At 34.5% G+C, this 17,770-nt stretch overlaps 1 protein-coding gene across 2 annotated transcripts; it reads left to right on the top strand.

Annotated features, from left to right (window-relative positions):
* The first annotated feature begins 14,550 nt into the window (after positions 1-14,550).
* On the top strand, positions 14,551-17,476 carry LOC118480392 (RING-H2 finger protein ATL7-like). 2 transcript variants are annotated; one of them, XM_035975196.1, is made up of 3 exons: positions 14,551-15,022; positions 15,877-15,935; positions 16,905-17,476. In XM_035975196.1, exons 1-3 carry the CDS (start codon positions 14,867-14,869, stop codon positions 17,272-17,274), a joined length of 585 nt encoding a protein of 194 aa, XP_035831089.1. In that variant the 5' UTR covers positions 14,551-14,866; the 3' UTR covers positions 17,275-17,476. The 2 variants fall into 2 exon arrangements, with proteins under 2 accessions (XP_035831089.1, XP_035831088.1); XM_035975195.1 differs by having other exon boundaries at positions 14,559-15,022; positions 15,877-15,974.
* The last annotated feature ends 294 nt before the right edge of the window (positions 17,477-17,770 follow it).

Raw genomic sequence — 17,770 nt, 5'->3', positions numbered from 1 at the left:
AAGCCGAAATGGGTTAAATTTGTAAGAAAAGAGTTTTAAAAAGAAAAAGGGTATGGTAATAAAATCCAGGATGGGATGGATGCATGAATTGGAAATCAAAAACGATGTTTTTGATTAAATAAGATAACGTTGGGCATATAGTCCAAACGGGTCAAATGGTGGTGATAACACCATTTGACAATATCGACTAATGTGATTGTCAAGTCTTATGTTAACAGGACCGATTAGCAAATCGGATAATTGCGTCACCATTGATTGTGTGATAATGAAAACGAGGTATAAAACGGGTCTATATGTTGATCCAAGCCAGGTAGTTAAAAGTGTTATTTTGGTCAAATAATTGGTGAGAGTCCTTCGTCGTAAAAGAAGGACCAAAATCGATCAAAACGCCCTTGTAGGCTAAATTGGACAAACAACCCTTGAAGGTTGTTTGGAAACGAATTTCATGATTAGATAAATACTTAGAATAAGTATAGAAGTTGAAAGATGTAATGCGTTAGTCAAATGGCTCTATTTGAGTCTTGCCGTAAAATAATAATCCGAGGGGTAAAACTCGGAACATACAGATATCCACATTAGATCCAACACACATATAGTTGTAGTTGAAGATTAATTGATAAGAAATGTAGGAATAAGATAATAGAAATGAATGAAAGCGATTTCAGGCTTTAAGTGCTTAAAATACCCTTAACGGGTCAAAATAAGCATATGAGCGAAAACGGGTTTAAATTGTGTAATAAACCTGTGATTAGAACCTAATATGGTAGATAACCTTAATTTGAAGAAGTGTATGTGATATAAAGATCAAACAAATATGTTTGTTTGATAAAATGCATAAACGGGTTAAAAGTCGATAAAAAGGTAATGAGTCGAAGGCTTAGAAGTCTCAAAATTTATTATGATGGATGTTGGATTTTAACTTCATTGATGGAGAATTAAATTACGGAAGCGTAGGAAAAGGAATCGGGTAAAACGGATAAAAAACGAGAGAGTTATGTTCGTTTCCGTGAAATCGGGTCATGCTGGGTATGTACAGCAACATAAAAGAAACATCCTGCCAAAAGGGGGCTAGGTGGGGCATCTAGCCCCTAGGCGTGACGCCTAGCCCCCCTGAACCTGAAAAATGTTTAATTTTGTTTGTTTGACCCATATAACTTGTTTAAACTTGTTATTTAACTATCAAAACTAACTTTTAAGTTGGTTTTGATCATAGGTGATTGCCAAGAGTACCCGGATGAAGATCAAGCTCGAAGAAGAAACGAACAAGATAAAGTTAAAAGCTTCTGCGCGGCGTTTCGTCGTATCTTTTAAACGACGAATTCAATTACATTAAGTTGTTCAAACCTTTAAATTGTAAAAGTTTTAGTAATCTCGTATTGACATACTTACGTGTAATCGTAAAAACATGCATTTCTTACGAAACTTATATTAAAATATTGTATTTAACAAGCAAGTGTGTTACAACGAGCTGGTCGGTCAGAGAGTTTCCAAAAGTGGAAAGAATGAAAATGACAGCCCTATTTATAGACTCCAAAAGAGGAAAGGGCTGGCCGATCGGCCAGGCATCCCGATCGGACAGCCTGCTCGATCGGACAGTCCATCCGATCTGCTGGGCTGTTCGATCGGCTGACAACCTGATCAATCAACAGCCTGGTTCGAGTGTTCGGTGCGACGATTTTCGATATTTCGATTTCGATTTGAAGATGATACGAATACGATAGAGTTTCCTATTCAAATTACTTTCAGTCCCAATCACTATATCTACATACAAGCATCTATATCTCGAGTAACCTCTTTTCCACTACTATCATGGTTCGATTTCGATTGCATTCGATTGAGTTTCGAGTTTCGATTGATTCGATTGGATACCACACAAAACATAAAGTAAGCACACACAGGTAACACATAAGGCACATACACAAGTAATATAATACCAAATTCGCATAGTTTGAGTCTCGAGTTCGATTGATGATTCGATTAGATTAATTAACTTTATCGCATTGTTACTTCCTACTATTCACAGTCGTAAGTCGGTTCGCGTCGATTAAACATTCGATTACTTCGATTTATTCTTATTAACAACACTTACTCCGCATAATACAAAACATAAAATAGACTAATTATAGTCAAAGAAGTCAAAGTGGACTTGGACTTGGACTTTGACTTTGACATTCGAAAACACGGGGTGTTACAATCATATCCACCATCATTTTCAAGGATATGGATTCATCCAAAAATCCATATTGCGCTCGTCGTACTTCCAGACAAGTCGCTCTCCCACCTGTCTCATCCTTTCACTATTCTCTAAAATTTCCTCACCAAATGTACTAAGTTCTTGTACATTTTCTGCACTCATTGGGGGTGCAGGTTCTAGGACTGGGTTTGGAATCTGGGGTGCGGGTTCCTGGTATGGGGGTGTAGGTGCCTGAAATGGGTAAGGATTCTCTAAAATCTCCCTAATGTATACATCGTTATCGTAATAGTGATCTAGAGGGTCCAACCCTGGGTAGGCTCCTAGGTTTGGCATGGGCATGTCTTCGTGTATCAGGTAACGTTGCACATAGTCCCTATTGTCGTCCCACCATGGGTCGTAATTTGGGTCTAAGGGGTTAGGTGCTGGTATCCTAGGTATCTCCTCCGGGTTAAAATCATGCAATTCTACTTGATTTTCAGGGTTTTCTATTTCTATTGGTTGGTCAGGAATTGGTGGTTGTGGTTTGGTTGCTAGCATTTGCTCCAGATTAGGGTCAGCTGTAGTAGTTGTTAAGATATGGAAATTAGCTAAACTCCTATTAATCATGTCTTGGGCATGGGCATCGGTTTCTCTTTTGGTTGCGGATAAGGCTCTCTGTTCTTGCAACTTTTTCATACGCTTCCTACGCTCATGTGCTACTCGGCTGAACCATCCTATCCTTTTTCTGAGGGAATGGCTCTTCAGACTGAGTCTTAAACACGAATATTCCTTCTCCAGTATCAGTAGAGTACCCTGAGAGGGCAGACTGTGAAGAGGCACCTTTGCTTCTAGGGGAACCAGACAACTGACGATACACGTCGGATGGTCCTTGGTAGCTCATACTGTAAACTAACAAATAGTCAAATAACACATAACAATAAAATACAATTATGCACGTACTTCCGTAATTTATTTCCTAACACTTTAGATAAATTTTGGGTGTCAGCAGAACACTTATGTGGCTGAATCAGTGGCTTAGCTCTGATACCACCTTCTGTCGCAACCCCCGCCCCCTATCTGTGGTGGTATCGGTGTTTATTAATTTGGCAGCAGAAATTACATCAGGACCGTAGTTAGGAAATATTTTATCAGAGTAAAACACCACATTTTATATAATTAAACATATTGGGATAAAACCCAAGTTTTTATTACAAACTGATTTATAGGGATGAATCCCATTTTATTGAAATAAACGCCTTCTTTTATTTAGGTAACTTTTATAGCCACTTTTCCAATCCTTCAGTGCTGTCCAACTGGCTTCTAATTGGCTTTCAGATTGTGTTACCTGAAACGCGTTTAAAAATATTTTGTCAGTGGGAAATACTGGTGAGTAAATCCCAGTTCAATCAAGAAAATTTTATTAATTTAAACAGTATTGAGAGCGATTACAATGTTTACATCTACCCAATTACTCAGTCAGTACTGTCAATCCTGACTGGTGGGTCATGTTACACATTGGCTAACTCTTTGTCCAATGGTAACGTGTTCCACATTTTGTCAGTGGGAAATACTGGTGAGTAAATCCCAGTTCAATCAAGAAAATTTTATTAATTTAAACAGTATTGAGAGCGATTACAATGTTTACATCTACCCAATTACTCATTCAGTACTGTCAATCCTGATTGGTGGGTCATGTTACACATTGGCTAACTCTTTGTCCAATGGTAACGTGTTCCACATTTTGTATACAAAACCCCAACATATCGGCAGTAATCGTAGAATTACAAAGACTCAATCACTGCTTAATCACATTGTAAAATAGTTAAGGATTTGTAAAAACTGTTTACAAAAAGGAGATTACTCACATTGCTGTTTTAGGTTTTCAGTAAGGATTTCCTGAGAATTATCTATAATTTACACAAATGCACACGTGTTAGTATAATAACCCATTTTAACATTAGTAATACCCTCCCCGAGACGACATTCCAACGACTACGTCGGGCAGAACCACGACAGCCGTTACGGAACCCTAAATCAATCGGGCAGAGTATCTAATACGTATCCAGGGTTATGATACTTACAACGGAGCATAACTTCGTTATTTAGGGGGATATTATACCCGAGTATAGTGTACACTATGTAGAAATTGAGAGAGAATCGAAAGAAAATGAACGAATTGGACTGAAGCCGAGCAACGCAATTTATAGGGCTGTCATTAGACTTCCTCGCGGCCCGCGACAGCCACAGCTGTCTCTTTCGCGGCCCGCGACGTAGGTGGCTAGGTCTGTAGGCTTGATCGGTCACCACTATAGGCTTGCCGGGTGTTGTGCCACGTGGCACTCCCGGGTTTCGCCACTTGTACCTCGGTCGCGGCCCGCGTAGACTCAGGCGGAGTCTGTCGTGGCCTGCCAGGGATCATTTATTTTCGTTTTTAATTTTTTTTTTGATGAAATTTAAGGTATTCGAGTCAGTTTTCACGTATGGGGGGTATTTTAGGACATATTAGGATATTTTAATATATTTTGGGGTGTCAAAAATATTTTGAGGGTGTCGGTTTATTTTAGGGTTGTTATAATACCCTAGAAGTTGATACCTGCAAATGTTACAAAATGAAAAGTTAATACCCTAGAAGGTGATTTTAAACTAATAGTACCTAATTATGTTATTTTGTGCAAACCACAGGGACTAACTATGTAATTAACTCTAAAAAATATAAACAATTATGGGTAAATTACACTTTTCGTCCTTTATGTTTTTATTGAATTGCAATGGATAACCTTTAACTTCAATAATTACAGTCACAGTCCTTTATTTGGAAAATTCAGTACATCTTTCATCCTTTAGCACTAACAAAGTTAAAATTTTCAGTTAAATATAACATGTGCATTGCACATGAGGGCAATTTAGTCATATAACGTATTAAAAATATATATATTATAATAAATAAAATAAAGAAAATTAATTAAATAGTTAATATGTGTGTATATATAATATGTATGTAGGGGAAGGTTCATTTGAGAAGAAATTTAATGTGAGAAGAAAAAGAAGAAAGAGCATATTAGTAAATACTATTTCATTTATAACTCATATCATTAGTTTTTTTCTCTTTAATTAATTATTCAACTAATCATTAATTATCCTACATATAATCTACAAAACCTACACATATCAAAATTTTCCTACATATACCCTACATATTATAGAATTTTATCCTACATACCTCGAAATATATCCTACACAACTCGTAATTTATCCTACACAACTAGTAATTTATTCTACACTTTAAATTAAGTTGTTGTTTTTTTAATTTGGAAAAAGTATATATTTTGAAAAAGAGTTACAAATTTAATTTAGTTAGTTATTAAAGGAGAAGAATACAAATTAATGATTTATGTAACTTTACCAATATACCCTTATATTAAAATTAAATGCAAATATTAAATGAAGTAAAATGAAGCATTCTTATTGATTGAAACTTCTTCTTTTTTGTTCTTACAAAAAAAAATTCTTCTCGTTTGAACCCTCCACTATGTATGTATTATTTTAAGCTAACCTTCACACCAACCACGAGCATCTCCATCACCACCGCCACCCTAACTCTCCGGCAACCACCACCAACTTCGCAACAACCACCTTCACCACCACTTTAACTCATGAAACCCTGTCTCAGATCTGAATCCCTTATACATCTCAACCATGTATCCCGTATCCGAGTGCTAAATGAGTACAAGCTAATTTATATCATCATATATATTTGTTGTTGACTTTGAGCATTTTTTAAGGAACAAGTTGTTGATTTATAAAATTGATCATTTGGGAATGTGTAGAATTGCTAGATCTGGAATTTATTTCATTGATATTGACCTTTAGTCAATATTGCATCGCCAAAATATGCATCCGTGATAAAAGGAAGAGAATCAGTTGCTTCTTTCATATGAGGAGTTTTAATTTTTAGCTGAATCCTTAAGTTCCACTTTCGTAAAAGTAATTTTGATTTAGGTGATTTAGGGATCTGCTTGGATTGAAAACAGAGAAACAGAGAGAGAGAGAAAGAAAGAGGGAGAGAGATAGCTGCTAGAAATTGATAGGGTTTAGGTGTATTTATAATATATTTTAAACAATCAAGTAAAATTACCGATCTACCCTCATGTGCAAGTCACATGATCAAACTTAACTTAAAATTCTAACCTGGTTAGTGCCAAAGGACATAGGGTGTAATGTGTTTTTCAAATAAAGGACTGTGACTGTAATTATTAAAGTTAAAAGTTATCCATTGCAATCTGATACAAACATAAAGGATGAAAAATGTAATTTACCCAACAATTATTTATTTTAACGTTTAGATGTTATAAATTTTAACGTTTAGATGTTATTTATAATAGTAATATTTTTTAATTAATAAATATAAACAATTATTTATTTTAAATACGTTTTCTCTTCTCTCATCTCTTATCGTTTTCTTTTACGTTTTTCCAATCAAATCTTTTTCGTCATTTCGTTATAGTTTGCCTTTGCAATTTTCACTCGTCCCATTTTCAAATAGATCATTTTTGTTGCGATCACATATTGGATAGTTGGTCACATGTGAATAATTAAATTTTCACAACTTCCATATTTAATAACTTTCCCCTATATTTTTATTTCATCACGGTTTATATTATGACACTCGGGTTCGGGTTGGAATTAAATTCATATGAAATTTCTATGGAAGTCGAATACAAACAACGGTTCTAGGAAAATAGTATTATACAAGATACTTATATGAAATGCTGGACTACTATTTGTATTTGGTATTTGAAAGGTTAGAAATCTTTCTATCTTATTTCCTATATTGATTGTAGTGAAATCTTGCATAAGAGGATAACAATTAGTAAGTTACAAATTCTATTTTGTTTTTTCCTTCCGTTCTTCTTTTTCGTTTCGAGTGGTGTTCGTTTCATATATTGTAATGGAACTGGAATGTGAATTCGCTTAGAAATTGAAATTTGATTTGTAATTTAGTTGTATTTGTTTTGCAAAATAAAATGAAATTTGGATGGAATTAGAATGTAGTTTTTCTTCCTTATATTGCTGTTCAATTCCAATTTTTTTCTTGTTGAAACCAACAAAATAAGGAGTGAAATCAACATTCCAATTCACTCATGATTCCATTTTATTATGTGAAACGAACACTATGTATGAGTCCATATCCAGAATTCTGGATCCCAGTCAACACTTCATATATCCCCCTGGCCCACATCTGCCTGAATTATAGGCCAACAAACAACAACTGATTTTCATTCTCTTATATCTCAAGCAGGGGTGATTGTGAAACTAAAAAATTCTTTAAACTAGATAAACTAAATAATCAGAAAACCGAACTAGAATTCGGTTTTGATTTTTGACTACCAGAATTCGGTTCGGTTTTCATGAATAATCATAAAACCGAACTGGAATTCAATTTTGATTTTTGAACCAACAAAATTCGGTTCGGTTTTCAGTTTCGACCAAAAAACATTCAACCCGAATAATAAAAAAAAAGAATAATAAAAAAAGGAACCAATGTAGATTCCGAATTTCATGTTAAATTCACAAAGTGTCAAACTCTTTGATTATAAACTAAAATAAATAAACCTCTAAATTCCGGAAATTTTGATGTAGGGGGGGCCCGATTTTAAATCACACCGAACAAATTCTCACAAGTCCCTCCTGAATTTTGGTGGTTGATATGATATGTTAATGACACATAATCTATTTTTGTGATTTTGCCAAAATAAGTCCCTCAACTTTGACAGATCAATCTTCATTCCTCTTCATATATTGATTCCGTAAGGTTTAATAAATGTTCGGGTTTGATTATCAGTTAGTTGTATAAAATGGTCCGCTCGGCCGATCCCAAAGCAGAGTAAGGGGTTGTTTGACAACTTCTGAATGGTTAAAGGCTGAACCAGTAAGAGGTTTGAACCATTAAGTACTGAACCAGTAAGAGGTCTGAACCATTAAGAGCCTAAATAATGCTTAACCGTTCAGATGCAAATGTCTAACTAATTCAGATTAGATGTCTTAACCATTCAATGTCAACATAATGTTTAACCATTAAGAGACAAATGTTTAAATCATTCAGACATTTGCTCGTGCAACAAACTGTCTGAACCATTAAGTGCTAAACCAGTAAGAGGTCTGAACCATTAAGAGTCCCATTAAGAGGTAAACAAACAACCCCTAAGCCTAAACGGTTTTCCGAAGAAAAAGTAATGACAATATTTATACATGGTTGGTTCCGGTACAAACCATATTTATCTTACAAACCGTAAGAAAAGATCCTAGTATTTAAAAAGGTTAAATTAGCACATACTAAAACAATACATACATAAAAGTAGCACTTTTGAATTATATTAGCACATGAAAATTAATCAAGACAATTGATTTTAGCACATATGTGAAATGATATCAACACTTTTCTTTATCAACATTGACAACAAAAAAAGATCCAAATAAAGAATTAATTGCTTGTTAGCATAATTATAAAGAATTCAAGATAATTGATATTATTTAGGTTATCATTTTACTATTTCTTTTTAATTGGTCGGATGCCACATGAAATTTTTTAAATGATTCTTACAGTCGTATATTTTTAAATGATTTTTACAGTTTGTATACGAAATGTGGTTTGTATTTGATCCAAACAATTACAATTGTGAACGGTACTTATTATGGATTTGAGTCATTTTTAACATCCCAAATGCTATATACACTTATTTGATGGATTTGAGTTATTTTTAACATCACAAATGCTATATACACTTATTTGATGGGTTTATTTCTTTAAAACACAACTATATTAATCAAAATAGCTTTACTATTTATTTAATGCATTATTGAATAAATTTTTGTTCGTAGTGATGGCTGTTTTGATTAATCTGTATGTTTCAATATACCGATTTTTACAATCGATATTAATTTAGGCTTATAAGGGTTTTTTTTTTAATTTTATATTTTGGTTGTTATAATGAGTGTCGGTAATGTACCAACATCGTAACGATTAGAATCAATAATGGCCATATTCCTGCCAATGAGCTAGTGGTGGAGTGGTTAGGGAGAGACCTTGTGTCCCAAGTGACCCAAGTTCAATTCCTACCCCTAGCATTTAGTTTCTGCGGCACCTGGTGATGATGGGAGACTAGGCGAGTAGGCGGCGATCGCTAGTTCGATCCTTGAACTGAGCGGGTTTTACCTCACCGCACTGTCGTGCCTTCGGGCGAGTGTTCACGGGCTTCGGCCCTAGGTGAGGGTTTTCCCCGGTTCGGAAGGCGAGTGTATCCCGATGTGGTGAATTTCGCCAGTAGCCCATTTGAAGGATTCGTTGGCCGTTCAAAAAAAAAATAATAATGGCCATATTCCCGCCGCAAAGGTACAAGTGATACATACAGGAACAGGATAGTCACACGCACTCCTCTTAGGGTCACTAACAAAGAAACAGTGTAGGGGCGACTCCACAGGATGATTCTGAGGGTCCGTTAACCCTTCAGACAATCAAATTTTATATTATTATGTGCATTTACATTTATTTATTTTTCACTTCTTAATTATGCACTGTAGGCGCTCTAGGTCACTACCACCGGGGCTCTTACCCTTGAGGCCTTTGCTAACAAAACAAAATACCTAAAATTACATTTTAATCTCTTAAAGTAAAATACCTAAAAGTAAAAGATATTGCTCTTAAAGGTACAAAACAAAATGAGTGTAAATAGTGTTTCAAATATTAATTGCACTTTAATCTCATATCTTTAACAAAAATATATATAATTAATTAGCATCTACACTTTATCACCCTTATAAAAACTAATTACTCTGAGTTTTTTGACTGTCATAACTTTTTTGTACGTTAATATATATATATATATATATATATATATATATATATATATATATATATATATATATATATTAAAATTACACCATAAAAACTAGTATTTCATTATCTTTAATTTGAGTATAGTATTGGTATATTTTTTTTAAATTAAAAAAAAAATTGATATGTTACGTGGTTAACAGGGTTCAAGGGTGAGCAATAACTAAATCGTTAACCGAAACCGAGCCGATAACAGACTAAACCGAACCGAAATCAACAAAAAAACTGAATTAATTGAAAACCGATTAACCGAAACCTGAATTAACCAATATCGATTATCGATTTTTAATACATCTTTTAACCAAAAGTAACCTAATCGAACCTAACTATTCATATTTTCATATATTTTTAGCTTTTATATACCTTCAATTCATGTATTTCATATTTATGCCTCCATTTTATATATTCATACTTCTATTTCATGTATTTATATATCTATTCCATATATTTTAAGCAAAAGTTTTAGCCCAAATTTGGTTTTAGTTATTAATTGAAATTAAACGAATCAAACAAAAAATCGTCATCTAACCGATTAACCGAAAATTGATTGGTTGATAAAATAGACTAATCGATGACTTAGGTTTTGGTTGAAGATAATAATTGAACTTATCAAACGATTACCCTAAACCCTAAACCCTAAACCCTATATTTGCCGTTGCATCACGCGGGCACTCTTCTAATGTACACATACGTGTAATGAGAACAAAACCAATATAGTTGATTATAAAAATGTTAAATCCAACCATCTGTTTTATATTATGTATATAACTTCGTTTCGCTTTTTTTACTTATCAAGAGTATGTAAATTGTAAAGGAAAGATAGACCTTAACAAGTATCATCATATATGAAATGCCAGTGACATTAAATACGAAATTGTTCTTTAGAAGAAATATTAAAATATATACATTTTACTTCCCACAATTGGCACCATATCTTCAAAATGAAATGATTGTAAAAACAAAAGACTTGATGATAACTTAAAAAAATAGGATCACATTGTTTCATTATCATGGAGGCATGACTAAGACACCCACTTCTTTGAGTTCCATTGTTAAGACACTTTTAAATATTTATCAATTCCTAACAAGCAGGCAAGGATGTTCTTTTCTTTCAAAAGATAATTTATCAATTCCTAACAGGCAGGCAAGGATGTTCTTTTCTTTCAAAAGATAATAAACACATTCGTCTTGTGAAACACAAAGGAATACATACACACATATGCCAATCGTTACAATATAAATCCGTTCTCGTTTATGAAACGTATAAAGCATAAAGGTGGCGACACATGTACTTGACTGCCAAGATATTTGTTGTACGTAAAAGTAAAATAAGTTTTTTTTGTAAGAGATGAGGGAATTAAGATTTAACTAAGCAATATCAGTATAAAAGGCGAATCTCTCTGTTACCCCCATCATGCCGTCTCTAACTTATAATTAACAATCTCAACCATTAGAATATAATTTGATCAAAATCCAAAATTGTTTTTTTTTTTTTGGTGAAATGAATTTTGTATTTGATACTTCATATATAGGTCTATCAAGTAAACGATCAGAAATTACTATTGTTTTGTCATATTATAGGTCTATCAAGTTCCATTTATTTTGACATCAATTAATTCCATTATTCTTCGAATATCACTCATTATAAAATATTAAAAATCTTCAATTTATCAAAACACACATTATTTCTAATTATTCTTTTTGTGAGTGCATACCTTTTTGTTGGGCCTTGGAACGTTCAAATCCAATTCTATCTTGCATACCTTTTTATCTCACGTCCCATTAATTATGAGTCATGATATTATGTTTTAATCAACTTCAAATGGAAGTTGACCAACATCAAAAACGACTTCTCACCACATATGGTTGTACGGTGTACCTCTACAAAACTAACTTTTTTTTGGGAACTTCAAATCATGAGGTATATCTTATTTTCAAGTAAATATGTTTTTTATACGAATCTAAACACAACATAGAGTTAAAAGGATGGCGTCTCATACTTATTTATTTAGTTTTAGTTGTTTAATAAGGTTGAGTGATGTGTAATAAAGCCCCTAAGTTCAAATAAAAATTACATTGCTAAAATAGAAGATACAAAATAAAAAAATACATTTAGATTTAAAATAAAAAGTACGTAATAAGAATTACTTAACTAAAATAGTAATCTCATTTCTCACATTCACAATTTGCCACTCTGAAACGTGAGCAAATTTCTGGGTCGGGTAGTGGCGTTGGTACTCGCGAGGAGCCGCCTCAATCGCTTCATCCTCCGTTAGTACATCCTCATCGTTCATCGCCTCATTGAAGACTATCTCAAATCTTCTAGACATTGCTTGGATGTCCCTATACTTTCAGTGAATATCATAAATCTTGCGGTGGGCTTCACCCACATGTTGACAGAATTGTGCCAAAACGGCGTTCCAAAACGACAATGATGCTTCAGGCCGTATTTGCTCGGTGACAACCATCCAACCAGTAGCCAATGTTATCTACTTTTCTTCAATCCAACGTCTTGCCATTTGAAAACTCAATGGGAAAAATTAGAGAGTGAGTTGTGTGAAAGATTTGAGTGAAATGTAGTTATTTTGTTAGAATTATGTTTATATGTAGGGTTTTAAATTACCCCGCTTGCGGTGTGCACATTAAATGTATATATGTGTGGGCGCTCGGGGGGCAAAAGTGAAATGGTACTAACTTTAACGTTATTTTACTAATTTCGTGAAATTAACGTTAAAAGCGGCGGATGGTTAATCATGCATCATGTGGTGACGTTGTTAGTTGCAAGACACGGGGGTACATGCACCAATCAGTCTCTGTCCCGATCGTTTAAGTGTTATGTGTCTTAGGTCCAAGGCTTGATACAAAACTACAATCGAGCCGGGGGTCTCACTGGAAGCAGCCTCTCTATTCCTATGGGGTAGAGGTAAGGCTGTCTACATCTACCCTTCTCAGACCCTACCTTAGCTTTGCTATTGGTGGGATTTACTGAGTATGATGATGATGATGATGATATAGGGTTTTAAACTTTTTTTCTTTTTCACTACTCCCAAACGAACAAAACAAGGGCCCCACCACCTTTAGGGCATATAACGCCCGTTACAGGGCTGGCGGAGGCTTTGATAACGGCCCCTTTGACGCTCAAAGGGTGGTGTTCGGGGCGCTATTAGTGTGATGTGGTAGGGTGCGCAACTCCTCACCCACCAACCTAATCGTTATGGATATATTTAATTATTTTATTATTAAATCATCTTTAGACCATATGTAGCGGGGCTTGAAGTTCAAGCCCCTCCTTTGGGCATTATTATCTGACATGTGGCGTCCTAGTTAGCAAAGTGCATTTATGGTACTTAAAGTTAAAAAGGGATGTAGTGGTATGATGCCCCATAATGCCCATTGTAATGATTACTCAATTATTATATTTAAAAAAATAAAACAAATAATATTATCATAAGTGAGTTGGAAATTTCTTATTGGCTATCACAAAGTTGAGGAGGCGTGTTTGAGGAAACACCCAACCCATTTTTTGAAATAAAAGGCCCCGGGGACGGTGTGGTGGGGCGTTTTGGGACAAAAAACGCTCAATTCCCTTACCACTATGGGTGGTCTTAGCATAACTATATCTTCAATAAATTAAAATCTAAATCCAAAACTACATATGTGACTAAGTCAGGTTGAGTTGATTCAGTGTAAATCTTAAGCTCTACTCGACCCTAAACTTAACCCGAGCTTAATGAAGCCTGAACCTGAAATTCGAGCTCAGTTAGCTTATTGATACGTCTAAGCTAGGCTCAACTTAACCTGCTAATCAAATGTAAAAGCTAATAATATCTATCAAAGCTACTATGAACTGCCTCGACAACTTTGAATATAACTTTACACAACTTGGTACCTTTAAATTCAACTATACTTGGTTTGATTCTTTTTTTGAACGAAAAAGTACACTACTCTTAAAATTTATTCCTATAGTGAGACTAGAATCGTCACCATTTTGAGAGATGAACAGCAATATAACCCTTTGATATCATTGGGCTACAAGCCCTTTTGGCACTCCATTAGATACGTTTAAACACGTATAGGCTTGTAAACAACCAAGCATTTCATGTACCATTCGTTTACTTAATATACGAACAAACATAAAGTTTTTTTTATTTAACTAAATGAACAAACACGGAAGCATATTTTACCCGCTCATTTATGTTTGTGAATGTCCGTTTGCTTACTTCATTTAAAGTTTGTTCGTTTACATACCCATTGCAATATAGTCTAATTTATTAAATCAAAACATCACCTCTGTTACATATATGTTCATAAATCATTCGTTTATAACATTAAAGAACAAACACAAACACGCTCCTTTTCTTCACGAATAAACAACTTTTTTTTGTGCCAGTCCGACCCGTTTACACGTGTATACACCAATCCAACATTCCAACCTCTATTTTAAACAACCACATACTCAAGGGGTCTATTCAAACCCCCCTATAAAATCTTCAGTCCACTCAAAAAATCCCTTTCATTCTTCCAATCTTCCACTGTTCTGCCCCTTCCACTCCCCTCCCAATCACAACCCCACCATATTTTTCTTGTAGATTCTTCCAAAATCACCATCATCCCCCACCAAAATCCAATCTTTTTCCAAACCCACATTACAAAAACCTCAATTCTCCTCAATTCAACCTTTTTCTTTCACACAAACAATGAAATTTCAACAACACGTACACAACAATACAACAACACACAAATACAGAGTCTTGATTGTATCTACAGCTGAAAAAGTCATACAAAATTGATCGGATGAAATTATGTCTCCTGGAATTAATTTAGTGATGACTGTAATTGGGTCTACAGTGAGTACTATGTTCATCGTCTTCGTGTGTACAAGGTTAATATGTGCTCGTATTCATTACATATCTGCAAGAAGATCGTTTCGTATGTCTTCTAGATCTGATCTCAACGCTGTAAGTTATAATTATCTCTGCTTTTTGATCTGGGTATATGTATAATAATTTATTAATTTATGAATTGCTTGAATTTAGGAAGCACATGTGTTGTTAAAAGACTGCAACTTTGGGTGAATAGTTGGCAAAAAGTGTGTATAAAAAAGGGGATAGGTTTTTTAAAACTTGTAGTCATGTGATTATTCATGAAGTTGTACTGTAAAGATACGGATATAATAATTGAGCATGTGGTTTTGTTTTCTATTCATCTTTAACAGCTTTAAACTGAAAAAAAAACTGTACTAAATGTTATTATTTCGTGTAGGGGTGGTTACCATGTCGGGTGGGTTGAATTGTTGAACCTGAACATGACCCTAGCCCGGACATACTTAAAATCATGTAAATTGAACACGACCCGTTTAACTGGTTTATCAAAACGAGTCAAACGGGTTGTAAAAGGGTTATAATCTAGTTGTAAACGTGCTTAAATCATGTAAACCGGACACGACCCGTTCAACCCGTTTATCAAAACGAGTCAAACGGGTTGTAATCAAGTTGAAAACGTGTTAAACACGGTGGCAAGTTGTAACAAATGGGTTAATCGGGTTAGCTGGTTGATTGGGAGCTTTTTAAACGGGTTGGTTGGTTGATCTGTTTGATTAAATGGATTAAACAGGTCAGCCTGAACATGGCCCGTTTAGTTAAACATGTTGACAACCCTGGTTTTGTGTACGGATTGTGTTAAATTCTCGGTGTTTTTACTTATGTTTTGCATTGATTCTTCTATCTTATAAATTTATATAGGCTCTAATAATTGTGTTTTATGGTTTTAACTTTTAACTATGGCTCACATGTTTATCTTTTTGTGTTGTAAGCGGGAGCGTGGCATGCGTGGTGCTGAATCTTTCATTGCAGCAAGCTTCCCTACAAAGAAGTATAGCGATCCGTTCTTTTCTTATGCAAAAGATGCTCAGTGAGTAAACTTTTCGAAGATAACCGAATTAAACTTTGTAAAGAAGCCAATGCTTTCTGTAATGTAGTCGAAAATGGCATTTCTGATTCGGGTTTTACATATGAATGTGTTTCTACTTACAAGAACGTATTGCAGGCAACAATGAGTGAGATTGTATATGGGATTTAGATTCTTGGTCTAATTGATAAAAAAAAAAAATCAATCTTTATGATTTGTAAATGCAAGCTTTATGCAAGTTATATCTTTCTACGTCAAGATCTTATAGTGCCATTCAACTTTTTTGTAAAAACTTATATTCCCAGAACAATTCTGAAGTTGCAAAACAAAAGATGATCGGTTTGACTTGGAAACGTCAAAAAATTTTCTTTTTTATTTATTTATTTGGTTGCTTCAATGGAAATAATTGGGGGTGTGCATGGTTTGGTTCGGTTATTAGCATTAACCGAAACCGTATCCAAAGTAATCAGTTAATTCGGTTTATACGGTTAATTTTGTTCGGTTTTAGGTTTGGTTAATTTTGGTTAATAACCAAACCAAACAAGGGCTAATTTTTTTTACTTAGAATTACATGTAATGGACGTATAAATACATGAAATAGATGTAATAATACATGAAATGGAGGTATAAAAGCTGAAAACATATGAAAATATAAATGGTTCGGTTCGGTTATTTACGGTTAACCGATGGTACAAAAGAATTACCGATAACCAATTTCGGTTAATTCGGTTTCGGTTAATTTCGGTTCACTTACGTTGGTTTTCGGTTCGGATTCGGTTATTGCTCATCCCTAGTAATAATGAGAGTTAATATTGAAAGCAAAGTTAAAATGTCAAGTTAAACTTAAATAAAGTTTGGTCAACGGGGTGGGTTGACTTTTTGACCATTTCTTGTAAAGTCACTTCTTTCTAACATTTTCTTTTATTCTTGTAGATGCATAGTTTGTCTTTCAAACTACCATGCAGATGACACGCTTCGCATTCTGCCATCATGCGGACACTTTTTCCACTCATCATGCATCGACATATGGCTGCAGCAACACTGCACGTGTCCCGTTTGTCGAGTCTCGTTACGTGAAATATTTAACAACCCGTGCCCGTTGCAACCCATGTACAGTTCAGCTGTCAGATTCTCATCAAGAGCAGCTGACAGTAATAGGATGGACCCCACCACTGAAAGTCAACCACGGTCAACTGACAACATACAAGAAGCAGGACCAAACAGCTCAAACACAAACGATAATGGTCCAGCTGGGTCGAAAAATTCGGTGAGCAAACAATTTGAAAGCCCGTCGGATGTTTAAGATGTAGTCAAAGTTTGCAGGGTTTGAGTGATGGTAAAATGTGAAAAAGTCAAGGGTGTTTAACTGTTTATCATCTCTTTAGGAATTTGTTTGTTTTGTCTACTACTAGTATTTGTAAATATTGAAAAATCAGAACAGTTTGACACGTAAATAGATTGTTTTTGCCATAGTTGTATACATATATCTAGAAAGTTGACTTTTTTATGTTGTTATTGTCATGTTCTTTTACCTGATAATCTGAACTGATAGGATCCGGTTCGTATCAGATAGGGGCGGATCAAGTGAAAGTGTGAAACTGGTTTTGATAACACTGATGAGCTTTTTATTTACAAAATTACGAAAAAAGATAAATTTTTAATACATATTTAAGTTTAAAAAATCTGACAGCATTTCTAACTAAAAATAGACATCGTCGTCACTAGCGGATGTCAACATTCTTGTGTATTTCTTCTTCGTAAGCGAGTTCTTGCGCGGTAAGTTGGATCGCCATTCCCCT

This window comes from Helianthus annuus, chromosome 7 (assembly GCF_002127325.2).
Source record: "Helianthus annuus cultivar XRQ/B chromosome 7, HanXRQr2.0-SUNRISE, whole genome shotgun sequence".
NCBI classification, from domain to species: domain Eukaryota; kingdom Viridiplantae; phylum Streptophyta; class Magnoliopsida; order Asterales; family Asteraceae; genus Helianthus; species Helianthus annuus.
This window is presented reverse-complemented; position numbering and strand designations above follow the sequence as displayed.